Here is a 24,971-nt window from a genome sequence, read left to right on the forward strand (position 1 = left end):
TCCCCTGTGTGCTGAACCTCCAGGATTGATGCCATAGTGACAGCCCCAGGAACGTTAAAATTGATCAAGCCTTTGATGTCTCCGTGGGAATGGGCCACCCAGAAAGTCCTTCTAGAAGCCATTAGACAAAATCCTAACCTGGCATCTGTGGGCTTATTCGTGGGTTTCTGAAATCTGCAATCTTTGTAGGTGGGAGGTTGAGTCCAAGAACATTTTGTGCCCTTTCCCCCAGAAACCTGCTCAGCTATCACTTCCTGCCAGAGGTCTTCTCTGATCATCTTCCCCAGCCAGAGACCTCACCCTCAAAATTTTCTCCTCATTGCTTGCTGCTCTGTTGCACGACAGCCTGTCATTACCTTGTTTATCTGCTCAAGTTCATCTACTCAATTAGAAGGTAAGTTTCTCCGAGAGCAGGATCTGGTCTTCCGGTGCCTTGAACTTTGAACCTGCTGGGTTTCCAGACACTTTGGGATTGAAGGACAGGTCCACGATTTGGTGTGTGTGTGTGTGTGTGTGTGTGTGTGTGTGTGTGTGTGTGTGTGAACGGGTCTCGCTATGGTGATTCAAACTCCCGCGGGTTTCCAGACACTTTGGGATTGAAGGACAGGTCCACGATTTGGTGTGTGTGTGTGTGTGTGTGTGTGTGTGTGTGTGTGTGTGTGTGTGTGTGTGTGTGTGAACGGGTCTCGCTATGGTGATTCAAACTCCCGCGCTCTGCTACAGGCTTCAGGGTACCTGGGACAACAGGTGTAGGGCAGCCTACCTGGCTTTATGGTGGGAATGGAACCCAGGGCTACAGGTGTACTAAGCGAGCACCCGATTAACTGCGCTACAGCCTCAGCTGGGAGTTTATTTAAAATCAGGTATTTTCATCTCGTTCAGCCACACCCACCCTCCACGTCCTTTTCTACAGTCGGCGCGCCAGGTGTCTCACTTACCCCAAGCCCTCCCGCCAGACCGCGTAGAGACCAAAACTACGGTAAGTACGGCCTCGAGGGGCTCCGGTACCAACTCTCGGGACCACGCCCGGCCTGAGCGAGAGCGAGTCGCCTTCCCTGCCACCCGCTCCATCATCTGATGCGACCCCGGCGCTCCGCGGTCCAGGCAGTAAGCCTATGTGTGGCGCGCGCCCGTCCACCCGCCGCCCGCCACAACTACTTCCGGGTGAGCGGGTCGCCGGCCGGTGGCCCCGCCCCTCTGCCCCGCCGCCGCCGCCGCTGCTGCAGCCGCCGCTCGGGCTGCGGCTCATCCCGGGTCTCGGTCGCCGTCCCGGCCGCGGCGCGAAGGGCACCCTGAGTGTGACTGCACGACCGGCCGCGGCGCGAGGAGCCCTTCTTCTGCCTCCCTGCGGCCCGCGCGGTGGACGGTGTCGGGACAGAGTGTGGCCGCCGCGCCCCTTCCCCGCTCCCGGGCGGCCGCTCCGGCCCTTCCGGGCGGCGCCGCAGCCTCAGCCCGCTCCACACGCAGGTAAGAGCAGGCGACGGGCCCGGCTGTCCCGAGGAGCTGCCCCGGGGCGGCTCCGGACTGGGGTCGCCTAGCGGGTCGCCGGCTCCCGCTTCTCCGGCCCCCCGCGAGGGAAGAAGGGGTTACGCCCCTTGGACCGGGCATCACTTAGGACAGCTGGGTACCCCAGCTCCGGTTGCTCCCAGCGCCACACTCCCTCAGACTCTGTCCTCAGTCTGTCCCGGGAGGAGCCGCCGCGGGAACGGTGTCAAGCCGGTGGAGGGCGTAGCTTCTTTTTTTAATGAGATTCCCCCCTTCTCTTGCTTCCTTCTTGATCTGAATTGAAGCGCGGGCTTAACAGGCTCAGGGCAGGACGGTCAGGGTTAATGCTTGACTAATACGGGGCGTTATTTACACCCACATTGTGGAGTGGAGTTCCATAGTTCCTGTCAGGCCTGATTTGCCTTTGCTGTGGATATCCAGCAGGAAGCAGGGGACATAAGAAAACCCAAAGGAGAAAAGTTCAAATGTTTGCTTTATGTGTTTTTTTTTCCCACCCCGAGACGTACAAACAAAATGCTGGAACACGGCTAAAGGGCATCCTAAACTTCCATTATTTGTAGCTCTTTTTTATTTTTCCATTTAGTGACTCAGCATTTTTGCCACACAGTTTTTGTACAGTAGGTTGACTCAAAACTGTGTAAGGATAACAGAGTGACTGCTATTTGTGTTGTGTTATCACAATGGGAAGAGATGCAGTAAGGGAACGAGGAGATGGAGTGCAGGGTTTGGATGGATACATTCTTAATCAGTGTTTGACGTTTGCCCCCCACCCCCCAGTGTGTGCTCCAGGAGTAGGTGTGAAAAGCTGCAATTACTGGAGAATGCATAATGTTGCAGGGAGAGTTAGTTGGCCAAGTTTACCATGTCTTGAATGTCTTGCAGAGTTAGCCCGATTTAACCAACATCATGCTCTGTTTAACAACTACAAAGAGACGATGACCTCGTATTTAATACACTCATACCGAACAAGAATTTCGGAAAGTGTGATTCATGTAGGAAGTTAGGTCACACTCAATGTGTGAATCATTGATACAGATCTTCACATTGAAATAGTGGAAAGCCAAGTTTGTTTCTCCTCATTTAATTAGATAATTTTTACTCCTTTTATAGCAAGGGATGTATAATGTTTGGTTCTGTTTGTTGCTCTGTGGTTATTGTCATGCACTACAGTATGGAAATAAAACTTCAAAACTTGCAGAATGTTTTGATTTATAATTCTTTGTTAGTTACTAAATGGACTGCTGCAATTTAACCCCCTCCCCCTTTTTTTTTAACCAGATGTGGGAAGACAAATGAAGGGGTTTAGATGCCAAATAAATGTCAGTGGGAAGGAGAGCTACCAACACTAAGGTACGGAAAAAGTACTGTGGAAGAGTCTGTTCTATATAAAATAGCTTTTTGAGTGGGAAGCTGTAGCACTTGGCATTCTATCCTGAAAAATGTTGAATGAGACGATACTAACTTCTGTTCTGTTCTGGAAGGAATTGTGTATTGAAGTTTTGGTTTATTTTTAGAATTGACTAATTTCAAATTAGAAGTAACTTTATTGCAGCAGTGTGATTTGATCATTTTAGTCTTTCAAAATGATATGCAAAATAACTTTGATTCCTATAGTTCTTGATAGTGATGACCTTGTTTACCCTTTTTGTTTTGTTTTTGTTTTTAGAGACCTGCCTATTTTGCTTTGATTGGCAGTTAGAAGTCCTGTTGATCAACTGGGAAGTAATATCAAGTTTACTTTATTGTTGTGCCTTAAGACAGACATTCCTTTAGTTCTTTGGCTACATTTTGGCATCTTTTTCACTTTGGGTATCCATTCTTATATTCAGAGTGTTCCCTCATGTTGCTTTTTATTTTTGTCCAGCTGATAGGATGATGACTTAAGAGTTTCTGTTCCTTGTAAACAGAGATTTCCCTTTGGAAAATCCCTTGTGAAAGCCTTCATCGGGAACAGTCTTGATGCATAAATACATAAGGGAACTCTTTTTAGGTTAGGATTAAAGCATCTCCATAATAAAGGGAAAAGAGAAAATATATTTGGCAAGGTATCGCTCTTTTACAATACAGAAAATTTTTTTCATTAATTTAGGAAGAAGGAGGGAGTGATTTCTTGCAAAAAGGTCTTTGTGAATTGCTAGCCTGTTCCTAGAGTGAGAAGGAGCAGAATTGATGATATGATGATGAGGTGGGGTGATACTTCTTATGCATGGTGCGAGCATTGGTGAGGGTTGTTTAAAAGGAAATGAAATTCTTCTGTCCTTTTTCAAGGAGTGTTATCTATTGTCCCTATAAAACAATGTGGCTTGTAGTCTCTTCCTTTTAGACAGTTGTTTTCTCTCTGGAGAGCGAATGGACTTATCCCTTACCTGGGAAGACATGCTACCTTATCCAGCTTGCAGATAAAGGATACTCTGATCATCATTCAAAGCTCAGCTTTTAAAACCTTAGAAGGAAAGGAATAGAGCAGACTTTTCTCTGTGAATAAACTGTCTTAGTCCTTTTCTCCATTTTCCCCCTGAAAGCTAATAGATAGGAGGACTATCTTGGAAATGAGTGACTGACATTGCACTTTGCACTTTAACCTTTCAAACTTTTGGTCAACAGTAAATTAGTCTAGACTTAAAAACAATTATATTTTAGACTAAAACCATAAAATATAAAACTCAGCTTATGTGCTATATGTTTTTGTTTGTTCAGTTATTTGCTTATTCTGTGGTTGGCATGGGGAGCTAAGAGAGAATGCTCTTTCTTGGACAGTCACTGAGACTTGCAACCTGCATGTGCTCTTGTTTTAGTCTAGGGGTAGGGAAAGAAATAGGTAAAAACAGAGACGGTGGAAAGGGGGACAGTGACATACAGAGAAAGAAATGCTGGTGGTGTGGGCTCAGTGACATCTGTAGACCTTTCAAAGATTGATAAAACATGTAAAAGAATCTGTCACAAACTTTTGACTTCCCATACACCTATCTCCTGTCCAAGCTACCATGGTTAATGGGCTTTTTGTTTGTTTCCTCCTCTAAATTCTCAGGTACATACACAGTTGCATGTGTTTACAAGTGTCGTTTACCTGTATTGTATCTGAGATATTTTTTCTGTATAAGCACCTACTCCAATCTCATTTTACTGTAAAAAGACTGGATTTATTAATTTTCTATAGGTTTACTAATTCCCTATTAGTAAACATTAGATCATTTTTGTTCTTCTATAAACAGTGCTGTAAGAAAAACTTTTAAACAAGTATTTGGCAGTTTATAAATATATCTGGAATGTAGTTTTGAATATATGACTGTGAGGTTGATACTCAGGTTGTGAACATGAGAAATTCATTTTATACTAAACTTTATTTTATAATAGAAGCTAATGTTTTCTCAGCCACAAGAGGAGGAAGAATTAAAAATTACTTTATTGTGAACTGGGTTCATATCATGCATCTGTTGTTAGCATTTGGGAGGCTAAGCCAGGTGATTGAGAGTTTGAGACTACCATGGTCTATGCAGCATGTAATAAGACCTTGTCTCAAATAAAATTGCAAATGTGTTTTATAAGTCAACTTAAGATAATTTGGAATATGATTAATTTGAACTGGTAAATGTCAAAATACCATAGTTGAAGTCTGGTGCTGACAAACACAAACCACTTATATTTGGTAAAATGGCTGTACCTTATAGGCTTGTTTCAGAGTTTATGTTTTCTGTTAATTAAAAACTTTTATATAGCTGGGTGTGGTGGTACACACCTTTAATCCCAGCACTTGGGAGGCAGAGGCAGATCTCTGTGAAGTCTATATAGCCAGGTCTAGGCCTGCTAGGGCTACATACAGAAAACAACAAAAAATAAAAAACAACTTTTATATAGTTTATGTTTTTGCTCTGCTAAAGTTAACTGATATTAGTCATAGGAGAAAGAAATGACCCACCATTTCTTCATCTTCCACATCCTAGTTTGTCTGTTTAAAGTAGAATACATGATGGATCCCGAGAGCTAGAAATTCCTTTGCAATCCAGAGCACTGTTGGTGGATTCCTTTGTCAGAGCAGGAAGTAGGTATAGATTTAGACTTTATTCTGCAGAGTTGGTGCTCAGACTAAGGGAGTTTCAAGCTTTAAATCTGGAGTTCTGTAGGTGACTCATGCCCAGGGTGAGGTCCAGGAGCCTTTGTCCTTTTGAAATGAGAGACCAGAGAGAAATAACTACCGAGAGGCTCAAGTGTGGTGAAGCTGGAACTCCTGAGTGGCACTTTCCCTGGATGGTGTCCAGGGTCTATTTTGAGGCTCTGTCAAAACTTGCCTGACAGATCTACCACATAACCGTAATCTGGCCTGGCCCTGCTGCAAGTCAGGAAGGCCTGCGGTTTAAGGAAAGTGGTAACTGCAGAAGAGGGGGTTATGAAGATCATTTGCCTCCAGAAGAGTGAGGCCACGTTTTGGGGTGAAAATCTGCTGAGCGTGTATATTACATATCCTAGCATCCAGGTGTTTTCTGTTATTTATTTATTTACTTATTTTTGGAAAGAGTTTGATTGCAGAGAACTAAAGAGGAATTTTTTAGAATAATGTGCATGAGGGGGAACATAGGATTGTCCCAGCTTAATGTTTTATAATCTGGTTCTGGGAGCACTTGCCAAGAATCAGTCAAAATGATTGTGTGTGTGTGTGTGTGTGTGTGTGTGTGTGTGTGTGTGCGCGCGCGCGCGCGCGCGCGCGCGCGCATTGTTAGGGGTATAGGGAGGTCATATAGTTGAAATGGTCCAATTCAGAGTCCTTCACATTTGCCACTGGGATCTTGGAATAACGACTGTTTTACAGGAGTTTTTGGTGTTCACACAGCTAAATTAGTTTCTTATTCTATTTTTCTCAAGAAACTGTTGTAAAATTGTATCTTTTATTTAATATTTTTCCATTTTATTTATTTTGTATGCGTGTGGGTGTGGGTATGTAAGTTAGAGGACAATTTGAAAGAGTTGGGTGTCCCAACATATGGCTCCTGGGGATCAAATTCTGGTTGTGACATTTGGGGCAAGCAAGTGCCTTTACCCAGTGAGCCTTCTCCTGGTCCTGAAGTTGTATCTTTAAACTCTTGGTTTTCAGCAGACTACATAGTTATCTCCTTGTGCTGTGTAGTGCAGCATGAAAACCTTGGCGTTGTCTGTTTAGTGAGCACTTAGGTTTAAAGTTCTTTAGGTGACCTCACTTCTTTGACTAGAAAGCTGTTGAACAACTTACTGTTACACCCTGGGACCAAGGTTCATGTCTCTGTATTTCACTGCTGAAGCTGTATTACAGTCAAGGGTTTCTGAAGGATTCAGCTTGCAGATATAATTTATCGATAGTTTCCTGGTCACTTACATTAGATTAGATTGTTACATCAGGAATTTAGTTGTGGTGTCATTAGCATTTCATGATGATGCCCTTCGGGTTCAATGTAAGGAGAGCAAAATGAACGATAGTTTCTTTTTCTTCTGTTAGTTAGTTTATTCCTATCATCTCTCCCTACTTTCAGGCTTTCTCCCCTAGAACAGTAAAGCAAAATGAAAAATAAAACACAGGATGAGCTGAGAATGGTAAAAGATCAGGAGAAACCTTAGATTGCATATCAAGGTGAGGTGGTATTGTGTTCCCCAAAATATTGTGCACCCTAATAAACTTATCTGGGGTCAGAGACAGAACAGCCACAATATTAAACATAGAGGATAGGCAGTGGTAGCACACGCCTTTAATCCTAGCATTCCAGAGGCAGAAATCCATCTGTTCAAGGATACAGCCAAGCATGGTGACTCATGCCTTTAATCCCAGGGAGTGATGGTAGAAGGCAGAAAGATGTATAAGGCGTGAGGACCAGGGACTAGCAGCATTTGGCTGGTTAAGCATTTGGCCTGGTTAAGCTTTTGGCTGGTTAAGCTTTCAGGCTTCTAGCAGCAGTTCAGCTGAGATTCATTTTGGATGAGGACTCAGAGGCTTCCAGTCTGAGGAAACAGGATCAGCTGAGGAACTGGCGAGGTGAGGTGGCTGTGGCCTGTTCTTTCTCTCTGATCTTCTAGTGTTCACCCCAATACCTGGCCTCAGGTTTGATTTTATTAATAAGAACTTTTAAGATTCCTGCTACATCAAGGTGTTTTTATTTTCTGAGAAGTGAACTGCCACCTCTCTGTACCCCACCACGAACAGATCACAGTTCACTTTCCCCGTCGTCGTCGTCTTCACTTTGAACCTTGTATATACCTTAGGGTTTCTTCGTATGAGCATCACATAACTAGTTTTGATGTAATTGATATATTTAGTGCTTTTGAAACATTTAATTTTTAAGATATTTGCAAGCAGTTTGTTATTCTTTCATAGTCCCACTTTCAAACAGAAACATTTTGACAGCTAGGAATTAAAGTATACTGTCTACAGACAATAGGATGTTAGGATACTTATTTTCCTGTTAAATGGTTTAAACAATCTATGTTGAATAAAATTGAATAAACTTAGCAAACACATGTTGTTACTATTTTTTAAATTAAGTACTCCAGCTGAGTGATTCAATGCTTATAGGGTTAAAGATAGACAAATATTTCCGTTTCAAATGATTTTTTTTCCCATGTTATGGATAATGCTTTATTTATGTGGACAATCAAGGAAATGAGGTCATTGTCTCCTTGTCTTGACAAATTCATCCCTTGCAATCCATTCCGATTTATTTTTTTGATTGTGGTAAAACTTAAATAACATTACCATATTGAGTTTTTCCATTCTTTTCATTGTGAAAAATGTATACAGTGTAAAATTTAAGTCTCTTCCACCTCATTTTTTGAGTGCTGAGGACTGGGTCCAGGGCCTTGCACATGCTACTCAAACCCTTTGCCACCCATTTCCACCCTAACCCCTTAAACCATGTGTAATTCCACAATTTCGTGGCATTACAGTACATTCAAATTGTGGTGCAGCCATCCAAACAACTATCTCCAGAACTTTTTCATCATCTTGAACTGAAAACTACCCATCAGACCGTACTACTCACTTCCTCTAACCCTTGGCAGCCACTTTGATACTTTTGGCTCTGTGATTTAACTACTCTGCTCTAGCTACCTCACATATTTCTGGCTTATTTCATATAGCATAATGCCATCAAAGTCGTTCATGTTGAAGCATGTATGTTTGACTTCTGTTGATTGCCATGTAAGTCTCCCACCTTGTGTTATTGTGAACAATACTGCCAAGGACATGGGTATATGACTATGCATTCAGGTCCCCAGTTGTTATTTAGTGTATATACCCTGAAAGGGAGCTGCTGAATTATAATTTTATGTCTAAATATTTGAAGAATCACCATGCTGTTTTCCACAGAGGCTGTACCATTTTTACATTCCGTCTACCAACACTTGTTATTTTCTCTTTTCTTTAAATTTTTTTTTTTTTGGTCATAAAAGCCATATTTTTTTCTTTTTCTTTTTTCTTTCTTTCTTTTTTTTTTTTTTTTTTTTTTGGTTTTTCGAGACAGGGTTTCTCTGTGTAGTGTTGCGCCTGTCCTGGAACTCACTCTATAGCCCAGGCTGGCCTCGAACTCACAGAGATCCGCCTGGCTCTGCCTCCCGAGTGCTGGGATTAAAGGTGTGCGCCGCCGCTGCCGCTGCTGCCGCCGCCGCCGCCGCCGCCGCCGCCGCCGCCGCCGCCGCCGCCCCCCCGGCTTTGTTTGTTTTTTTGACAGAATTTCTCTGTGTAACAGCTCTGGCTGTCCTGGAACTCATTTGTAGACCAGACTGGCCTTGAACTCACAGAGATCCACCTGCCTCTTCCTCCTGAGTGCTGGGATTAAAATCGTGCACCACCATAGCCAGCTTTCATGAAAGCCATCTTAATCAGTTTGTGAAGTATATCTCATTGTGATTTTGATTTGTATTCTCCTAGTTACTAATGATGCTGAGTATCTTTTTATCCACTTATAGGCTACTTCTGTCTTTGTAGAACATACTGGCCTTGCTTTTGCCTCTTCACTGCTGAGATTAAAGTTGTGTGCCACCATACACTATACCTGGCCCATCTCTTAATTAAAAATTATTTTATGTGTATAGGTGTTTTGCCTCAGGTATGTCTGTGCACCATGTGTATGCAGTAAGTGCTCTTGGAGGGAGGCCAGATGACATCAGAGCCCTTTTGAGCTGGAGTTAAGATGGTTGTGAGCTGCCATGTGAGCTGCCAATCAAACTTATGTTCTCTGGAAGAGCAGCCAATGCTCTTAACCACTAAATCATATCTCTAGTCCCACATCTTTTAAACAATTAATTATATTAGTATTTATTTATTTAGTATACACACACACACACACACACACACACACAGACACAGACACAGACACAGGGTAGGGGTATGTATCTGGGTGCATGTACATGTGCTCACAGCATTCATGTGGAGGTTAGAAGACAACTTTGTGGAGGTTCTCTCCTCCCATGTTTACTTGGGTTTTTAGAATCAAACTCAGGTCATCAGGCTTGGTGGCAAATACCATCACCTGCGGAGCCATCTTACTGACCTTGAATTTGTTGTTGTTATTGAGTTTTAGTTCTTTATATATCCCAGATACCAACCCTTTATTTACAAATGTTTTCTCCTGTAGATTGCTTTTTTACTTTGTTGATATGATAGTGTGCTTTGATGCACAGAAATTGAAATTCGGTGAAATCTAGTTTGTCTATTCCTTTTATTGCCTTTAATTTTGTCAAATTTAACAAGAAATGTTAAATCCCATGTCATGATGATTTTCCTGTGTGTTTTCTTTGAAAAGATTAATAGTTCATATATTTAGGCTTTGATGCATCCTATGTTAACTTTTTATGTTTTGGTTGTGAGACAGCCTTGGACAACCAAGCTGTCTCACCAGCCCATGAGTTAACTTTTGTATATAGTGTAATCTAAAGGGTCTGACTTTATCCAAGTGTGAATTTACCAGTACCACCGTTTATTGGAAAGATGATTTATTCTCTTTTGGATGGTCTGTTGGCAATCATCTGATCATGCACATAGAGATTTATATATAGGTAGGTCTGCTTTATGCCAGTAACATACCATTTTAATTACTGTAGTTTTGTAATAAAATTTTAAATCAAGAAAGGTTGAGGGGAAAGGATTCACTTGGCCTAAAATTCGAGATCACAATCCATTATGTGGGGAAGTCAAGGAATTTACAGCCCACATTCCACCCACAGTTAAGAGCAGAGAGAAATGAGTACATCCATGTTGCTGACCTGCTTGATAGCTTCTTCACTCTTAATAGAGTTCAGGGCCCAGCCTCAGCAGTAGATTGAGTCTTAAGATAATCTCTTACAGACAGGCCACAGGCCAACCCAAACTAGGCAGTTACTCAGTTAAGACTATCTTCCCAGGTATGTCAAATTGTCAGTTAAAATTAACCAGCATGTTGAGCTTTTGATAGAATTGCATTGAGTTTGTAGATTGTTTTACCAATTTTGCTGTTTTAATAGTGCTGTCTTTTAATCTGCGATGGTGTGGATGGTGTCTTTCAATTAATTTATGTTTCCCTGATTTCTTTTGGCAGTATTTTCAATGTATAGACTTTGCTTCCTTGGTTAAGTTTATTCCTAAGTATTTTATTATTTTTAATGCTATCATCAATGGAATTGTTTTCTGAATTTCCCTTTTAGATTGTTGGTGTATAGAAATATGTCTCTTTCCCTTCCTCCCTGTCTCCTCCCTCCCTCCCTCTTTTCTCCAGGGGAACCCCCCCTCCCTACTTTGTGTTTGTATTAGTTTTTGTATTCTCTTACTTTGCTTAGTTTTTCTGTTCCAAGTTTTAAAGGTCAGAACTACTGTGTGCAATTACACAAACTTAGTAGCTTTAAACAGCCTATATTTGATCTCTGTTTCTGTGTGTCAGGAGTCAGAGGTGGAGCAGTGGAGTGGGTTGAGCTGGCTTCTCTGCAGCATGTTGAGGCTGTACTGAGGGTGTTGACTCGGCTGAGTCTCACCTGGAGACTTACCTTGGAGAAAATCCACTTCCAAATTCATGTAGGTTGTTGCCAGAATTGATTTTCTTGTGGTTTAGCGTTGAGGCTTCTTCCTCAGCTAGAGAGCACTAGCTACAGGCTGTTGTCCGCAGCTCCTGGGGCAGCCTGCGGTTGTTTATAGTTCCTGCATTCCGTCAGGCCACCACAGGGAAGCCATGAAGCAAGTCAGCTGGCACCACAGTCTTCACACCGGACGGAATGCAGTCACAGGTGTGCCATCCTATGACCTCTGCCGCATTCCGTGGGTTAGAAGTGAATCTTAGGTCCCACCTATCAGTGATATTTACACCATGGTGACCGCTAGAGAGGAGATTCAGGGCAGGGAGCCACTGAAGAATTTGTTTGCTATAGCTGGTTACAAAAACAACACATTGTATATACCCCCTTTGTTTAAAGAAATGTATACTTTTAAATGTTACTTTTTAGAATTGCTGTTAGTTTTGTTGTGATTTTGTAATACAAATTTTTTTTAGAGATAGGGTTTGACTGTAATTTGTGCTGTCTTGAATTTACTATGTTGCCTGCACTGGCCTCTAACCGTGGTGATCCTCTTGATTCAGCCTCCCATGTGCTGGGAATATAAGGCATGAACCACCATTCCTGGCTTTCATTTCTTCTTTCCGTTCTACCTTACCTCTTTGTAACATTTTAATTTTGAAGTCAGTAATTGATGTTTTCATTATAATTAGATACTGTTTATTACTCAGCTGCATATTATATTTTGATGCTTTCTAAATTTTTTTATTAAAAATTTGCATAATTTTTCTGTTTATCTGTTGCTTCTACTCACATGCTCCAACAGTTTTTCATTTTTTCCAGAATTTCCTATATTTATTAACATGTAACATAAGTAGCAACTAGTTTATAGAATATAGAAAAATAATGAAACAAAAATTGTTAAATAATAAAATGAGCATCAATATTCTCACTTCTAGGCTAGGAAACTACACATGCCGGTTATCTGGGATGGTCCCTCAGGATTTCCTCCCCTGGTATCTACTGTTCTCCACCTGGTCACAGTCATAATTACTCATCAGTAGCTCTCTTGGGGGCCACTGCTCCCCAGTTACTGTGGTTTCCTTCACTCTTGTATGCATTCCTACTCAATATGCAGTTTAATTTTGAAAAACTGGAAGCTTGTGCCACCTGCTCTGTGTTTTAGAACAGATTAATTGCTTTTTGTGGTGCTGAGGATTGACCCTTGGGCTTTTTTGCATGTCAGGTAAGTGTCCTGCCACGTGTGACATCCATGACTTATGTTAACCACTTTAACAATCCCTAGGTCTCAGTGACTTAATGCAGTCAAAGCTTCTTTTTCCCTCACATTTATATCCTTGTCTGCTGTAAGTTTGGAATCAGTTCAAGAATTAGCCTATTCCTCAATTACTGAGGAATTTTAGCTTTATATCTAGGGACTTTTCTATCCCTAGGGCCTTGGAGGGCCTCACTAGTGCTTTGCATCTGACTGGCAGATGCCAGGATAAAGAGAGGGAGTGTGGTAGATTTCAGAAAGTTTGATGCGCACCTGGACCCTGTGCTCTTGCTCATACTGCATTGATAGAATGCAGTGAAATGACTGTACTTAGCTCCCGGAAGGATGAGAACATAACATAACTCTGGGGTCCAGGCAGAAAAGGGGAACAGCCTGGCGAATGGTTAAGCCAGTCTTTGCCACAGTGTGTCTCTTTGAGTGGTATATTGTTTGGCTTTGGAAAACTGAGTAGCTATGGAAGGAAAATCCATTTTGCCCACTGCTAACTAGATGAAGGCTCCCAAGAGTGGAAAATTGGAAGAGTCTTCCTCAAGCCCTTCATGGGTATAGTTTTGGGAAAACTTGTTCATGAGTTCTGAGAAAGACATGGCTCATAATAATCAAGCCGTCTATTGTAGCTGAAATGTTTACAAGGTATTAGTAAAAACTTGGAAAAATGTGGTTAGGGAAGCAGACTGCTTTGTATGCTTTTTGCCTCTGAGCACATCATATTCTGGTTCTCGGGGATAGTTAAAGTCAAACACCCTGTTGTGAAGTAGGTCAACCTATCTAGGCATCAGAGGAAGGGACCACAACTCAACATGGGGTCAAGGCAGACTGAATTTGGATGAAACCTACGAAAGATTTAGGTTAAAGGGACATCCCAAAGACTGGGAGTCTAGTAGTGACAGTGGTCCTGTTACGTTTTTTGAATTATATGGCTCCAATTTGTATTTTTTTTTTCTGGAAGAGCCATCATCCCACTAATGACCCCTAATTTTTTTTTTTTTTTTTTTTTTTTTTTTTTTTTTTGTGTGTGTGTGTGTGTGTGTGTGTTACATTTATTTCTCATATGCTTAGGTCTTTTAATTGTCCTCTTTGATTTAATGAAACATTTTGATAGCTTATTGAAAAAGCTTGTAAAATAGGTGAAGTTTTTTAAAAAATCACTTTACAAATTTATATTCTGTGTATGAGTGCTCTGCAAGTATGTATATGTGAGTGCTCTGCATGTATGCATACTCTGCATGCCAAAAGAGGGCATCAGATCCCTCTTCTGGGATCTGGTGGCTGGGAATTGAACTCAGGACCTCTGGAAGAGCAGCCAGTGCTCTTAACCTCCGAGCCATCTTTCCAGCCCTGAAATAGGTGAAGTTTTGAGCCCTTACATATCTGGAATGTCTTTCATAGTCAAGTTTGAGAAGAATTTGGCTTGATTGTGGGTTGTCTGTGATTTTGCTTCATGAATTTATCTTCTTGCTTCCAGAACTCCTAGAAATCTGAAGGCATTCTAACTGTCAACTTCTATATGACTACTTTCCTAGTCTCAGAGGCCTAGCATTGTCTTACTTCCAGTGTTTGAACTCACTGTGATAACTCACTGTCGCACACCCTGTTGTGAATCAGACACTGGTGTTGAACAGGCCTTTTCAGTCTGGCAGTTGTCCTCAACTGTCCATGTAGGAAGGTGTACATGTTTCCTTGCTTCACAGCCTCCCCCCCCCCCACATCTTCCTCTCCTCAGTTTCTCAGCTGTCACCACTGCAGACCCTACTCCTTGTGCTTATTTAAACTTGGAGTCTTCAGTTTGTCCTTTTTTTTCCTTCTGTTTCCTGTACTTCACTTTCCACTTTGTCTGAGGTTTAAAGATTATTATTATTATTATCATTATTATTATTTTGAGATGAGGTTTCTGTGTGTATAGCCCTGGCTGCCCTAGAACTTGCTTTGTACACCAGGCTGGCCTTGAACTCACAGAGATCTGCCTGTCTCTGCCTCCCAAGTGCTGGGATCAAAGGCGTGCACTGCTACCGCTGCTGCTGCCCCCACCACTGGGCTGGGATTATTTCTTACTTATCACACCGTTTATCTATTTAGAGCCATAGTCTTTGCGGTGGTTTTAATGCATCTACAGAGCTCTTCAGCCAACACCACCACTGTCCGACCCAAGAAGAAACCACTCCCTGGACTCCCTCCTTTAGGCTCTTAAAGGTTGGGTCTGCTTTCTGTCTTTGTGTGCCACCTCTAACGGACATTTCCTGGAAATATCCGCAGTATGTGATCTTTGTTTTTGGCTTGGTGTGGATAGTGTCTTGGAGGTCTAACTGCATATTATATGGAGACCTTTAAGCGGTGTTTTTGTTTTGTTTTGTTTCGGCCTGGCCCTCATGCCTGTCATTTAGAGATGCTGCACAGCTCTGTAGAGGCCAGACTGCGTATTTCTTGTTGGAGTCACTCTCTACAGGTCCTTATGCTGTGACAGTCACTGCTGGTTATCCCCAGTTGACTCTTCTCCGCTTAGCTTTATGCATCTTAAACATTTATTGAAGTTACAGCCTCCCACTGTTACCATGCCTCAAAACTTAGGATTTATTGGAGTTTAAGGAAGTAAATGAAGTAATTGTGGTTATTCTTCTATGTATAACTGGAACTCAAGTCTTAAAATTTTTTTATTACATTTATTTGTGTGCTTGTGCATATTTGTACTTGTGTGCCATGATGTGGCTGTGTAGAGGAGTTGGTTCTCTCCTCCATGTGGGTCTTGGGGATTGAACTCAGATCATCAGGATTGGTAGGAAGTGCCTTTACCCACTCAGTCATCTCTTTGGCCCTCAGCTTTTTATTTTAAAGACATTAAAACATTAGCAATTTATGTTTGAAATTGTGATCATATGTGTATAAATTAAACTTCAAATATGGAATTAAAAAAAATCAAACTAATTGAAGTGAGGATCCCCACAGTCCCTTCAGTGTTGGAGGTCAAGACCCAGGGTCTGTTATGTGCTGAGCAAGGTCTCCAGCCGCCCTCCTACCCAGCTGCTCTATTTCATTGTGGAAGTTTGACTGGTAGGCCTCACTTTTTCTATAATAAATGGCCAACAGAACCAGTTTTAGTGAGGTTACTAGTTCTCGTTTATTCATTCCACAGTTACTGTACATCTTGCTGTGCACAGGCCACATGACACAAAAACACGGATAAGGCTGGGTCTTTAGCTCGGTCATGGAGTGCTTACCTAGGTACGCAAGGTGGACAAGGTACAGAATTTTCAGCCAGCTGTTCTCGTGGACTATTTAGTTTATTGCTGTAGTCTCATTGTTGGTTGTTATAAGTTGATTTGCTTTTTGTATGTGCATTATGTGTGTGTGGTGTTCTTGTGTGTATGTGTGGGTGTACACGTATGTGGAGGTTAGAGCTTGAAGTCCTTAGTTGCTCTCTACCTTATATATAAGGCAGTGTCTGTCTGTGAATCTGGAGCTCACTGATCACTTATCTAACTAGCCAGCTTGCCCCGAGGATGTGCTGGCATTACATGGGGGCATGGGTGGAGAGGGAGCCGGGGGCACATCCACTTGTCCTTTACATAGCTGTTGGAAATTCAAACTCCTGTTTTCACTCTTTTACCGCAAGAGCTTTAGTTTCTGAGCTGTTTCTCCTCAGCCCAAAGTTGATGCTTTTCTGTTAGGAAGCAGCTCTGTTACAGCTGTTAATGTGAAGGTTTAATCAGCAGCATTTAAAGCTTAAAGGTGAAAATGTGAATGTATGACCTTTGCTTGTATTTATATGTGCACAGTTGAGCAGCACATTGGCCTGCTTGTTTTGTATGCCATTTTCCGTCTTTCTACTGAATAGGCACATTAAATTTGCCTTTTCTTTTTCTGTTTCCCTTCAGTTTTCTGAGGCTGCCATTTATGACATCATGTTCATCAGCTGTGACTTAAAGCTATTCATGTCAGCCTGGGCCGTTTTCTGTTTTTTTTTTTTTTTGTTGTTGTTTTTTGTTTTTTGTTTTTTGGATCTGAGGATCGAACCCAGGGCCTTGTGCTTGCTAGGCAAGTGCTCTACCACTGAGCTAAATCCCCAACCCCCCATTTTCTGTTTTGTTTTATTACAGATTAAAAAGAAATTGGGACAGTCATATTATTCATGCGATTTTGTTTTCTTTATTATTAATCTTTTTAATTTAGTTTTAAAAGATTTATTAACTGGGCGGTGGTGGCGCACGCCTTTAATCCCAGCACTTGGGAGGCAGAGGCAGGCGGATTTCTGTGAGTTCGAGGCCAGCCTGGTCTCCAAAGCGAGTTCCAGGAAAGGCGCAAAGCTACACAGAGAAACCCTGTCTTGAAAAACCAAAAAAAAAAAAAAAAAAAAAAGATTTATTATGTGTATGTGTCTATGTCAGAATGTACATGTAAGTGCCAATGCCCTTGGAAGTCATAGTTGGATCAGAAATGCACCTCGTTCAGTAAGAGATCTAAAGCGGTGTTGCTCTTGTTGCCACAGTCCTGCCTCAGCCTTCCAAGTGCTGAGATCATGGCTGTGTGCCACCACACCTCACTTGTATTTGTGTTTGAAAAGGTACACTTTCTCACCTACCCACCCTCAGCTCAACTAAAGACTAACTATATCCAGAGAATTGACTTCTGAGCTTTCCTCTGACACCTTCTCCTTGATACTCGGATTTCAAAACCTTTGTTGTGATAATGATTTTCTGTCGCATGTAACAATTTATAGAAACTTACCTGTTTGAGCTTCTAAATGACACTTGTGACATAGGAATGAATTGAATAAAGGAATGCAAGACCTACACATTGACAACATGGTGTTGTAGAGCAAAATCAAGAGGACCAAGATGACTGAAAAGAGTCCCATCATTTTGGGTTGGGGGTTTAATATTACTAAAATTGTACCCAAGTGACTTATAAAGCCATTGTAATTGCTGTTATAGTTCAGGGTGACAAACTGTCTTAAAATTTCCATGGAAGTGCACAGGATTCTCATGCCAGAAATCTTAAAGGAACAGGTTATAAGTTGGATGACTCACTTTTTCCAATTTTAAAACATACAAAGCCACACAAATGAAGATGGTGTGGAAGAAGCATAAAGAAAACTATATAGATTGATGGTATGGGACCAAGTACCCTCAGATCTGCCTTTACTTTTATAGCCAGGTGATTACAGAGTTCTGTTTACTTATATTATTAGTGTGTGTGGTGGGAGTGGAGCATGTGGGAGAGCCATGGTGCAGGTTTGTGGTAAGAGAACAATTTTTGTGGACTTGATTTTTTTTTCCTTGTGCCTTTCCATGGGTTTTGGGAATTGAACACAGGTCCGTTGGCAGGCTTGCTTAGCAAGCACATATATCCACGGAGCCATCTTGGCCCACCACCTGATTTTTTATAAGACTATCATGGTATTTTGCTAGAGAAAGAGTAGTCTTTTCAACATATAGTGCTGAACTGGACCCTCTCACGGGCACCTTCAATCTCAGGTTAGGTTGTCGTCATCATCCTTGTTATTAAATTCCAGAAGTTTGTCTTTCTTCAGTAAATAGGTGTATCTAATAATAACAATTGTTGTTAATAATTTTATTGGCATATATTTATTGTACACAGGAACATTTCATACATATATATATACATATATGTATGATTATACATACAATTATATATATATATATATAATATTACTATGACTGTTCTCTCCTTTGCGCCTTCCCCTTTCTTTCCCCCATGTTAGCTCCCTTTGTTCCTTTAGACAGTTTTGCTTCTACTCTCATGTGTGTGTGTGTGTGTGTGTGTATATATATATATATATATATATATATATATATATATATGTATGTACATATATATACACATGCAAACACACACACATAGAGGTGGATTTTTCTTTTGGCTGCTAGCTCACAAATACTGACATGAAGACTTATTATTAATTATGAAAGCTCGACCTTACCTTAGGCTTGTCCTACTAGCTCTTATAGCTTAAATTAGCCTGCTTATATTAATCTATGTTTTACCATGTGGCTTTTTACCTTTCTTTCATTCTTTATGTCCGACTCCCCACATCTCCATGGTGTCTCCTGCGTACCTCGATTATCCTCTTCCTCTCTCTGCCTGGAAGTCCCACCTGTCTCTCCTGCCTAGCTATTGGCTGTTCAGCTTTTTATTACATAAATCACAGCAGTATCTCTTCACAGTGTCCCAATAGCCCACAACACATATACATGATTTTGTGTACATAGATACATTCTTAGTTGCTCGACTGCCTGTTTTGTTACTCTGTCCTCAGCACTTGTGGTACCTGGCAATAGCCAGAACACAGATACGACGGCATGAACAGTGGTGGTTATAATCAACTGCAGAACAACAGACCTTCAGGTAGTTGTTCTGTGTGTTGTGATTTAATTGGAATTGGTTTTTAAATCACACTAAAAAGCAAGTTTGCCTTTCTGTTACTGTACAGCTCAATATTAAAGTCTTGTCAGTATATTCTAAAACTTTAGGCTGAATGCCTTTTCTGAAATATCTTTCATGATTAGAAATAGATTTTAGAAAAAGCTACATTAATTTTATATTGTTAGGTACGATTATAACTTGATTACAGTTTTCTGAGCTAAGATAACATGTTCTTATAGATTGTTGTGAATAGCTTAGTGAATTGAAGTTAGCAAGTTGATATAAATTTAAATATTCTAAAATGCACTGAAATAATTTGTAGTGAAAAAGGAATTCAGTTACTGATATCTTTGAGGAGAGATAGAATTGCAGTGTCAAAATTGAATGTTTAAGCCTTAAGAGTCTACAAGGAGAACATCTTAACTTACTGTTTCTGTTTATTTCAGGGCTGAACACGAGTAAGCTCATTTTTCAGAGTTAAAGAATTATTTATAAAAACAAGATGGGGACGCCTGGTTCCGGAAGGAAAAGAACACCCGTAAAAGATCGATTTTCTGCCGAAGACGAAGCTTTGAGTAACATCGCTAGAGAGGTGTGTACTGAGGAGCACGTGATGCTCCCAGGTGCTGGGGCAGGCAGGCAGGCATGGCTGCTGGGAATAAGACATCATGGTTGGCCTCTCACATATTAATCAGTCTGTTCTGGTTAAATGTTCTTAGATTTGTATCCCTTCCGAATTCAATTTTCTGAGACTTCATCTGAGATTAATTTTTCATTATAATTATGTGGATTATATATGTTTTGTGCATGTCACTTAGGATACTTAGAAGTTTGGCGTTCTGAGAACTGTGTTATGACTCACTGGGCCTCATAGCTCTCAGAGCTGCTGCTGGGTGAATGTTGACAGAAACTGCAATCTGAGGTTGCTTTTTGAAACATTGCAGTGGTTATTTATTTATTTATTTTTGTTTGTTTGAGAAATGGTCTCATGTAGCCCAGGCTGGCCTTGAACTTCCTATATAGCCAAGGATGAACTTTGAATTTCTAGTCCTCCTGTCTCCACCTCTCAATGCTAGGATTACAAGCGTGTGCCATTATATCTGGCTTTTATGGTGCTGGAGCTGGGTCCCAGGGCTTTGTACATGTTAGACAAGCACCACCAACTGAGCTGGATCCTGGGCTGTGCTGGAGTTTTTTGTGTTTAATTCTTTTAGATACTAACAGAGCTTCTAGGGAGTTTTTGTTTCTATTTGTTGATAACTCCAGGCGGGGCGGGGGAGGGGGGGGGAGGGGGAGGGGAGGGAGATGGGAAGGGACATTGCTTTTGGATTCTTAGCAGCATTTCCTGTTGTATGTGGGTATTTAGGATAGCTATCAGCTGGGATTTCTTCTGAGGCGCCAACTGTGTTTCAGATTATGACTGTAGCTGCAGACTTGACCTTAGTAAAAGACTCATTCAGGATTAGCATTGTTTCCTTTGGACTTAGTGTACATAGTCTTTGTTTCCTCTTGAAAGCTAGTTAGCATTTGAATTTTAAATAAAAACATTTAATTGTGATTTTATTTGTATGAAATATCAGGGTAGGCAAATCCATAGAAGTTGATGGATTGTGATATCAGAGCTAGGAGCATTAAGGAATGACTTCTTAGGTGTATGGGTTTCCTTGTGTGTATGATAATGGAAACTTCTGGACTTTGGTAATAGTGATGATTGTACAACTCTATGATAATACCGAAAACACTGAATTATATACTCTAGAAGGGTGAACTTTTAGCAGGTATATATAAAATTTTTAACAACTTCTTCAATCAGGAAAGTTGGCAGTGAGATCCTTTTGGTATTTTAATTTGAACTCTTTTGTTGTTGGTATTTCACAGTTTTTTCTTATGTAGCCTAGCCTGTCCTCAAATTCCCTATGCAGACCTTGAAATTCTGACTCTCCTGAGTCTGTCCTGCCCCTACTCCCATTGTGAACACCGACTTGTGTCACCACATCCTTTTAAAATTACTTCTTTGTGTGTGTGTGTGTGTGTGTGTGTGTGTGTGTGTGTGTGTGAGTGTGTGTGTGCACAAACATGGAGGTCAGGAGTTGATGTGGAGTGCCTTCCTCAAGTGCTTTTTTCCGCATTTTTAATTTGAGTGTGTGTGTGTGTGTGTGTGTGTGTGTGTGTGCCACAGCATGCCTGTGGAGGTCAGGACAGATTTTAGAAGTCATTTTTCTCCTTCTACTGGTATGGGATCTGGGACTCAAAACTCACATCATCAGGCTTGTGCATCAGATGTGTTTACCCTCTGAACCCATTGCTCTCTACCCTATGTTTTTAGGGAGAGTCTCTCACTGAACCTGGAGCTGGCTAATTGGGCTGGACTGGCTGACCAGCAAGCCCCAGGGCTTCCTTGTCTTTCCCTCCTCAGTGCTGGGATTACAGGTGCGCACTGCTTTTTTATGTGAGTCTGTGGGACCGAGCTCCGGTTTTCATGCTTGTTTAGCCAGCGTTTTAGTGTAGAAGCCACATTTTGTAGAAGAGCATTTGAAGTAACATTACCTAAAAATTGAGTAGGAGAGTATTATTGGTGAAATTATTAAGGCCACTCCACGTAGTTAAAAGGAGATTTATTTAATGGCGTAACTTACAAATTAAGGAATAGGTAGGTCGCGGAGTCTGGGGAAGGTGTATCACAGTCCAGCGGTGTTCTCTGGAGCTCTGCTCGGTCCACCTCCACTATCCAGGGTCCTGCAACAGAGAGAGTGCCCGCTGATCCAGATCTCGGTCCCCGGCACCTCCCTTGGCCCCGCCTTGTAGGCGTGACAGTTGCCGAAGTCTCAATGGGGGTTGGAACTTCCAGATCAAAGCTGGAATGGCTACCCACTACAGAGTATTGAAGTAAAGAAAAGTTACCTAAAAACTGGCTATAAAATTATTTTAGAGGCCAGATATTTTTTGGCTAAAAATGATATTTTAAAAATGAAAAAAAACAGTCCTTTACAGTATTTACATAAGTTACATACTTTTAGGTAAAAATTAAAATTACTGTACTGTTTGGTTTAAAATTGGAGGTGGGTAGGGGAGAGGGTTTGGTGGTAAAAGCATTTGCCCCACAAGCCTGACATGTTCAGATCCCATAAATTCATATAAAGAGCCAGATGTGGTAGCACATATCTGTAATCCTTTCATACTTATGCTGAGATGAGAGGAGGAGGCAGGAGGATTGCCTGAAAGCTTGAGGGCCAGGTAGCCTGAAGTACATAGTACAGCAGAAACAAGAGACCCTGCCTCTACAAGGTGGAGGGCAGATCCATTCTTAGAATTGTCCACTGAACCTGCACATGTGCTCTGGAGCATATGCGTACATACCACCACACACACACACACACACACACACACACACACACACACACACACACGTGCCCTGGAGCATGTGTGTGCACACATCACACACACAGGGGGATAAAATCTATTTTTCTAAAAATATGGGAGTATTTACCCTCCCCCCCCTTTTTAAACAATTGTATATGATGAGTGATACTCTGAGAAGAAATTGAAACCTCTAGAAAGAATTGCAGATAGCCATTTTTTTCTGTAAATATATTTATTATCATTTTTTAGAGTCTCATGTGTATTCAGTCTCTTGCTCATAGCCATCCCTCATTATCCCCAACTCCTCCATAGCATCCCCCATCTCCCTCCCAACTCTTTTTTTTTTTTTTTTAAATAACCCTCTGAGTCCAATTAGTGCTGCCCGTGTGCACACTGGTGTGGGTGCACCTGCCAGAACACGGGCAGCCTACCAGAGATCACACCCTGAGAACCCTGACTCTCCCTTTCCCAGCACCCAGTTGCCAATAGCTCTTTAGCTAGGGGTGGGGCCTTGTGAGTGCCTCCCCCATCCATGTTGAAATGGTGACTGGCTTGATCTTTTGTAAGTCTCATGGGCAACCAGAGCTGCTGTGAGTTCCTTAGTGGCAAGGGCCCTGTCATGTCTAGAAGACACTGTGTTATAGCAGTCTTCCCTGATCTCTGTCTCTTAACAATCTTTTTTTCTTTTAGGCAACCTTGATTCTTTTTAGTGGCTGTGTAATATTCCATTGTGTATGTTTGTTTGTTTGTTTTGTTTATATGTTCATCTGTTGGTTCTGCTTTATTGGATTGTCATCTATTGCCTAAGGACATAATAGCCATTCAGGCATCTCGGAGAACCAGAAGTTTGTGGGTTTTGATTATAGATTAACATCCTGAGGAAAAGAGTACAAAGAGGTAGATTGTGCTTAGGTAAAAAGACACTTTCTGGCAGTGCTTGATGGAGTGGCAGTCATAAGAGCTGGTCAGAGCTGATGGTGACGTTGCTACTCTGAGTAACTGATTTATTTTTAGGTCATGGTAAATAAAAGATTAAAAAAACTTTTGGCAAGTACAAAAACTTTCTTAAAATGTGAAGAATTACCATAGTCAGCAGGAATTATGAGTATTAATTCCAGCTTTCATTTAAGGCTGTAGCTTCTTTTTAAAACAAACATGAACTTTGTTTTTTTGTTTTGTTTTTTTTGATTTTTCGAGGCAGGGTTTCCCTGTGTAGTTTTGCGCCTTTCCTGGAACTCACTTGGTAGCCCAGGCTGGCCTCGAACTCACAGAGATCCGCCTGGCTCTGCCTCCCAAGTGCTGGGATTAAAGGCATGCGCCACCACTGCCCGGCCTGAACTTTGTTTTTTTTTATTTATTGTTTTTTGTTTATTTATTTGTTTTTGAGACAGGGTCTCTCTTTATAGCTCTGGCTGCCCTGGAACTCACTCTGTAGACCAGGCTGGCCTCAAACTTACAGATCCACCTGCCTCTGCCTTGATAAAGGCATCTGATACCACCTGGCTGGTTTTGTTTCGTTTTTTAAAGACAGGATCTCCCTATGTAGTGCTTGCTGACTGACTGGGAGCTCGCTGTGTAGACATGGTCCACCACACCTGGCAACGTTGAACTTCTGATATTCATTCAGCACACATTTATTGAGCACCTGATTTGTGTGGACACTGCTATGTTTAGAGGGTATGGAGCTTCTAGCATGGAGCTTAGATTCTAGAGGGGAAGTAGACACTGAAGACCATGTAGTGGATTCTTCCTCAAATTTCAGATACTTAGCGACTTCTTTGTCTTGAAAACCGGTTATCTGTGTGTGCTGTAGTCACTGGCATTCCTAGAATTGAGGAAATATGTCATATGTGTATTTATAACTTTGTTAAGTGCTTTGAGAGAACAGTAAACAGTTTTATTAAGGAGTACCACAGGGGACATGTTTGAAGGCCTTGGGAAGGCTTCCTTGGAGGAAGTGGCCTTTCACCTGAGGTTTGAAGGATGAGGGATATCCCCCAAGGGAAAGGGAGTTGTCAGAGAACTTTTTGCAAGCTTATGAGGCTGAAGGAGTGGAGAATTCAAGGACTAACAGCAGTGGCTAACATTCATTCAGTGGTCACTATTGTACACTCTCTCAGTCTTTTGGTGAACAGCCCCAGGCCTTTATACTTCACTTTTTCATCAGTGAGGAATAGAAGCCATGGAAATGTCTAGTAACGCTGCCAAGGCCATGGTGCTAGAAAGGGCTAGTGCTGGAATTTCCCATGGTTCCTGCCCTCTTAACTATGGTGTCTCTAGTTACCTCAGGGTGACAACGGAGACAGAAGAGAAGAAAGAGGAATTAGCTAATTCAAGTTAGTGGTTTGCAGCTAGGGGCTAGTTTTGTTCCTTGGGATGTTTGGCAATATATGTAGACATTTGTATCTGTCACAGTGAAGGCTGGTGTGGGGAAGGTGCCCTGTGTCTGTCACAG

At 41.6% G+C, this 24,971-nt stretch overlaps 1 protein-coding gene across 11 annotated transcripts in view; it reads left to right on the plus strand.

Moving 5' to 3' along the window:
• Positions 1-1,211: 1,211 nt before the first annotated feature.
• Lrrfip2 (LRR binding FLII interacting protein 2) overlaps positions 1,212-24,971 on the plus strand; it is a 107,106-nt gene continuing 83,346 nt past the window's right edge. For 2 of the 11 annotated variants that reach the window (XM_052722354.1, XM_052722358.1), the window contains exons 1-3: positions 1,220-1,467; positions 2,785-2,856; positions 19,603-19,748. In XM_052722354.1, the coding sequence (XP_052578314.1) occupies positions 19,659-19,748 (90 nt within the window). In that variant the 5' untranslated portion in view covers positions 1,220-1,467; positions 2,785-2,856; positions 19,603-19,658. Of the gene's footprint in view, positions 1,468-2,784; positions 2,857-19,602; positions 19,749-24,971 lie in introns of all 11 variants that reach the window. The other 9 variants (XM_052722351.1, XM_052722352.1, XM_052722355.1 and 6 more) reach the window with 6 other exon arrangements.

Source organism: Peromyscus californicus, unplaced genomic scaffold, assembly GCF_007827085.1.
Source record: "Peromyscus californicus insignis strain IS unplaced genomic scaffold, ASM782708v3 Scaffold_11__1_contigs__length_118956290, whole genome shotgun sequence".
Lineage (NCBI taxonomy): Eukaryota > Metazoa > Chordata > Mammalia > Rodentia > Cricetidae > Peromyscus > Peromyscus californicus.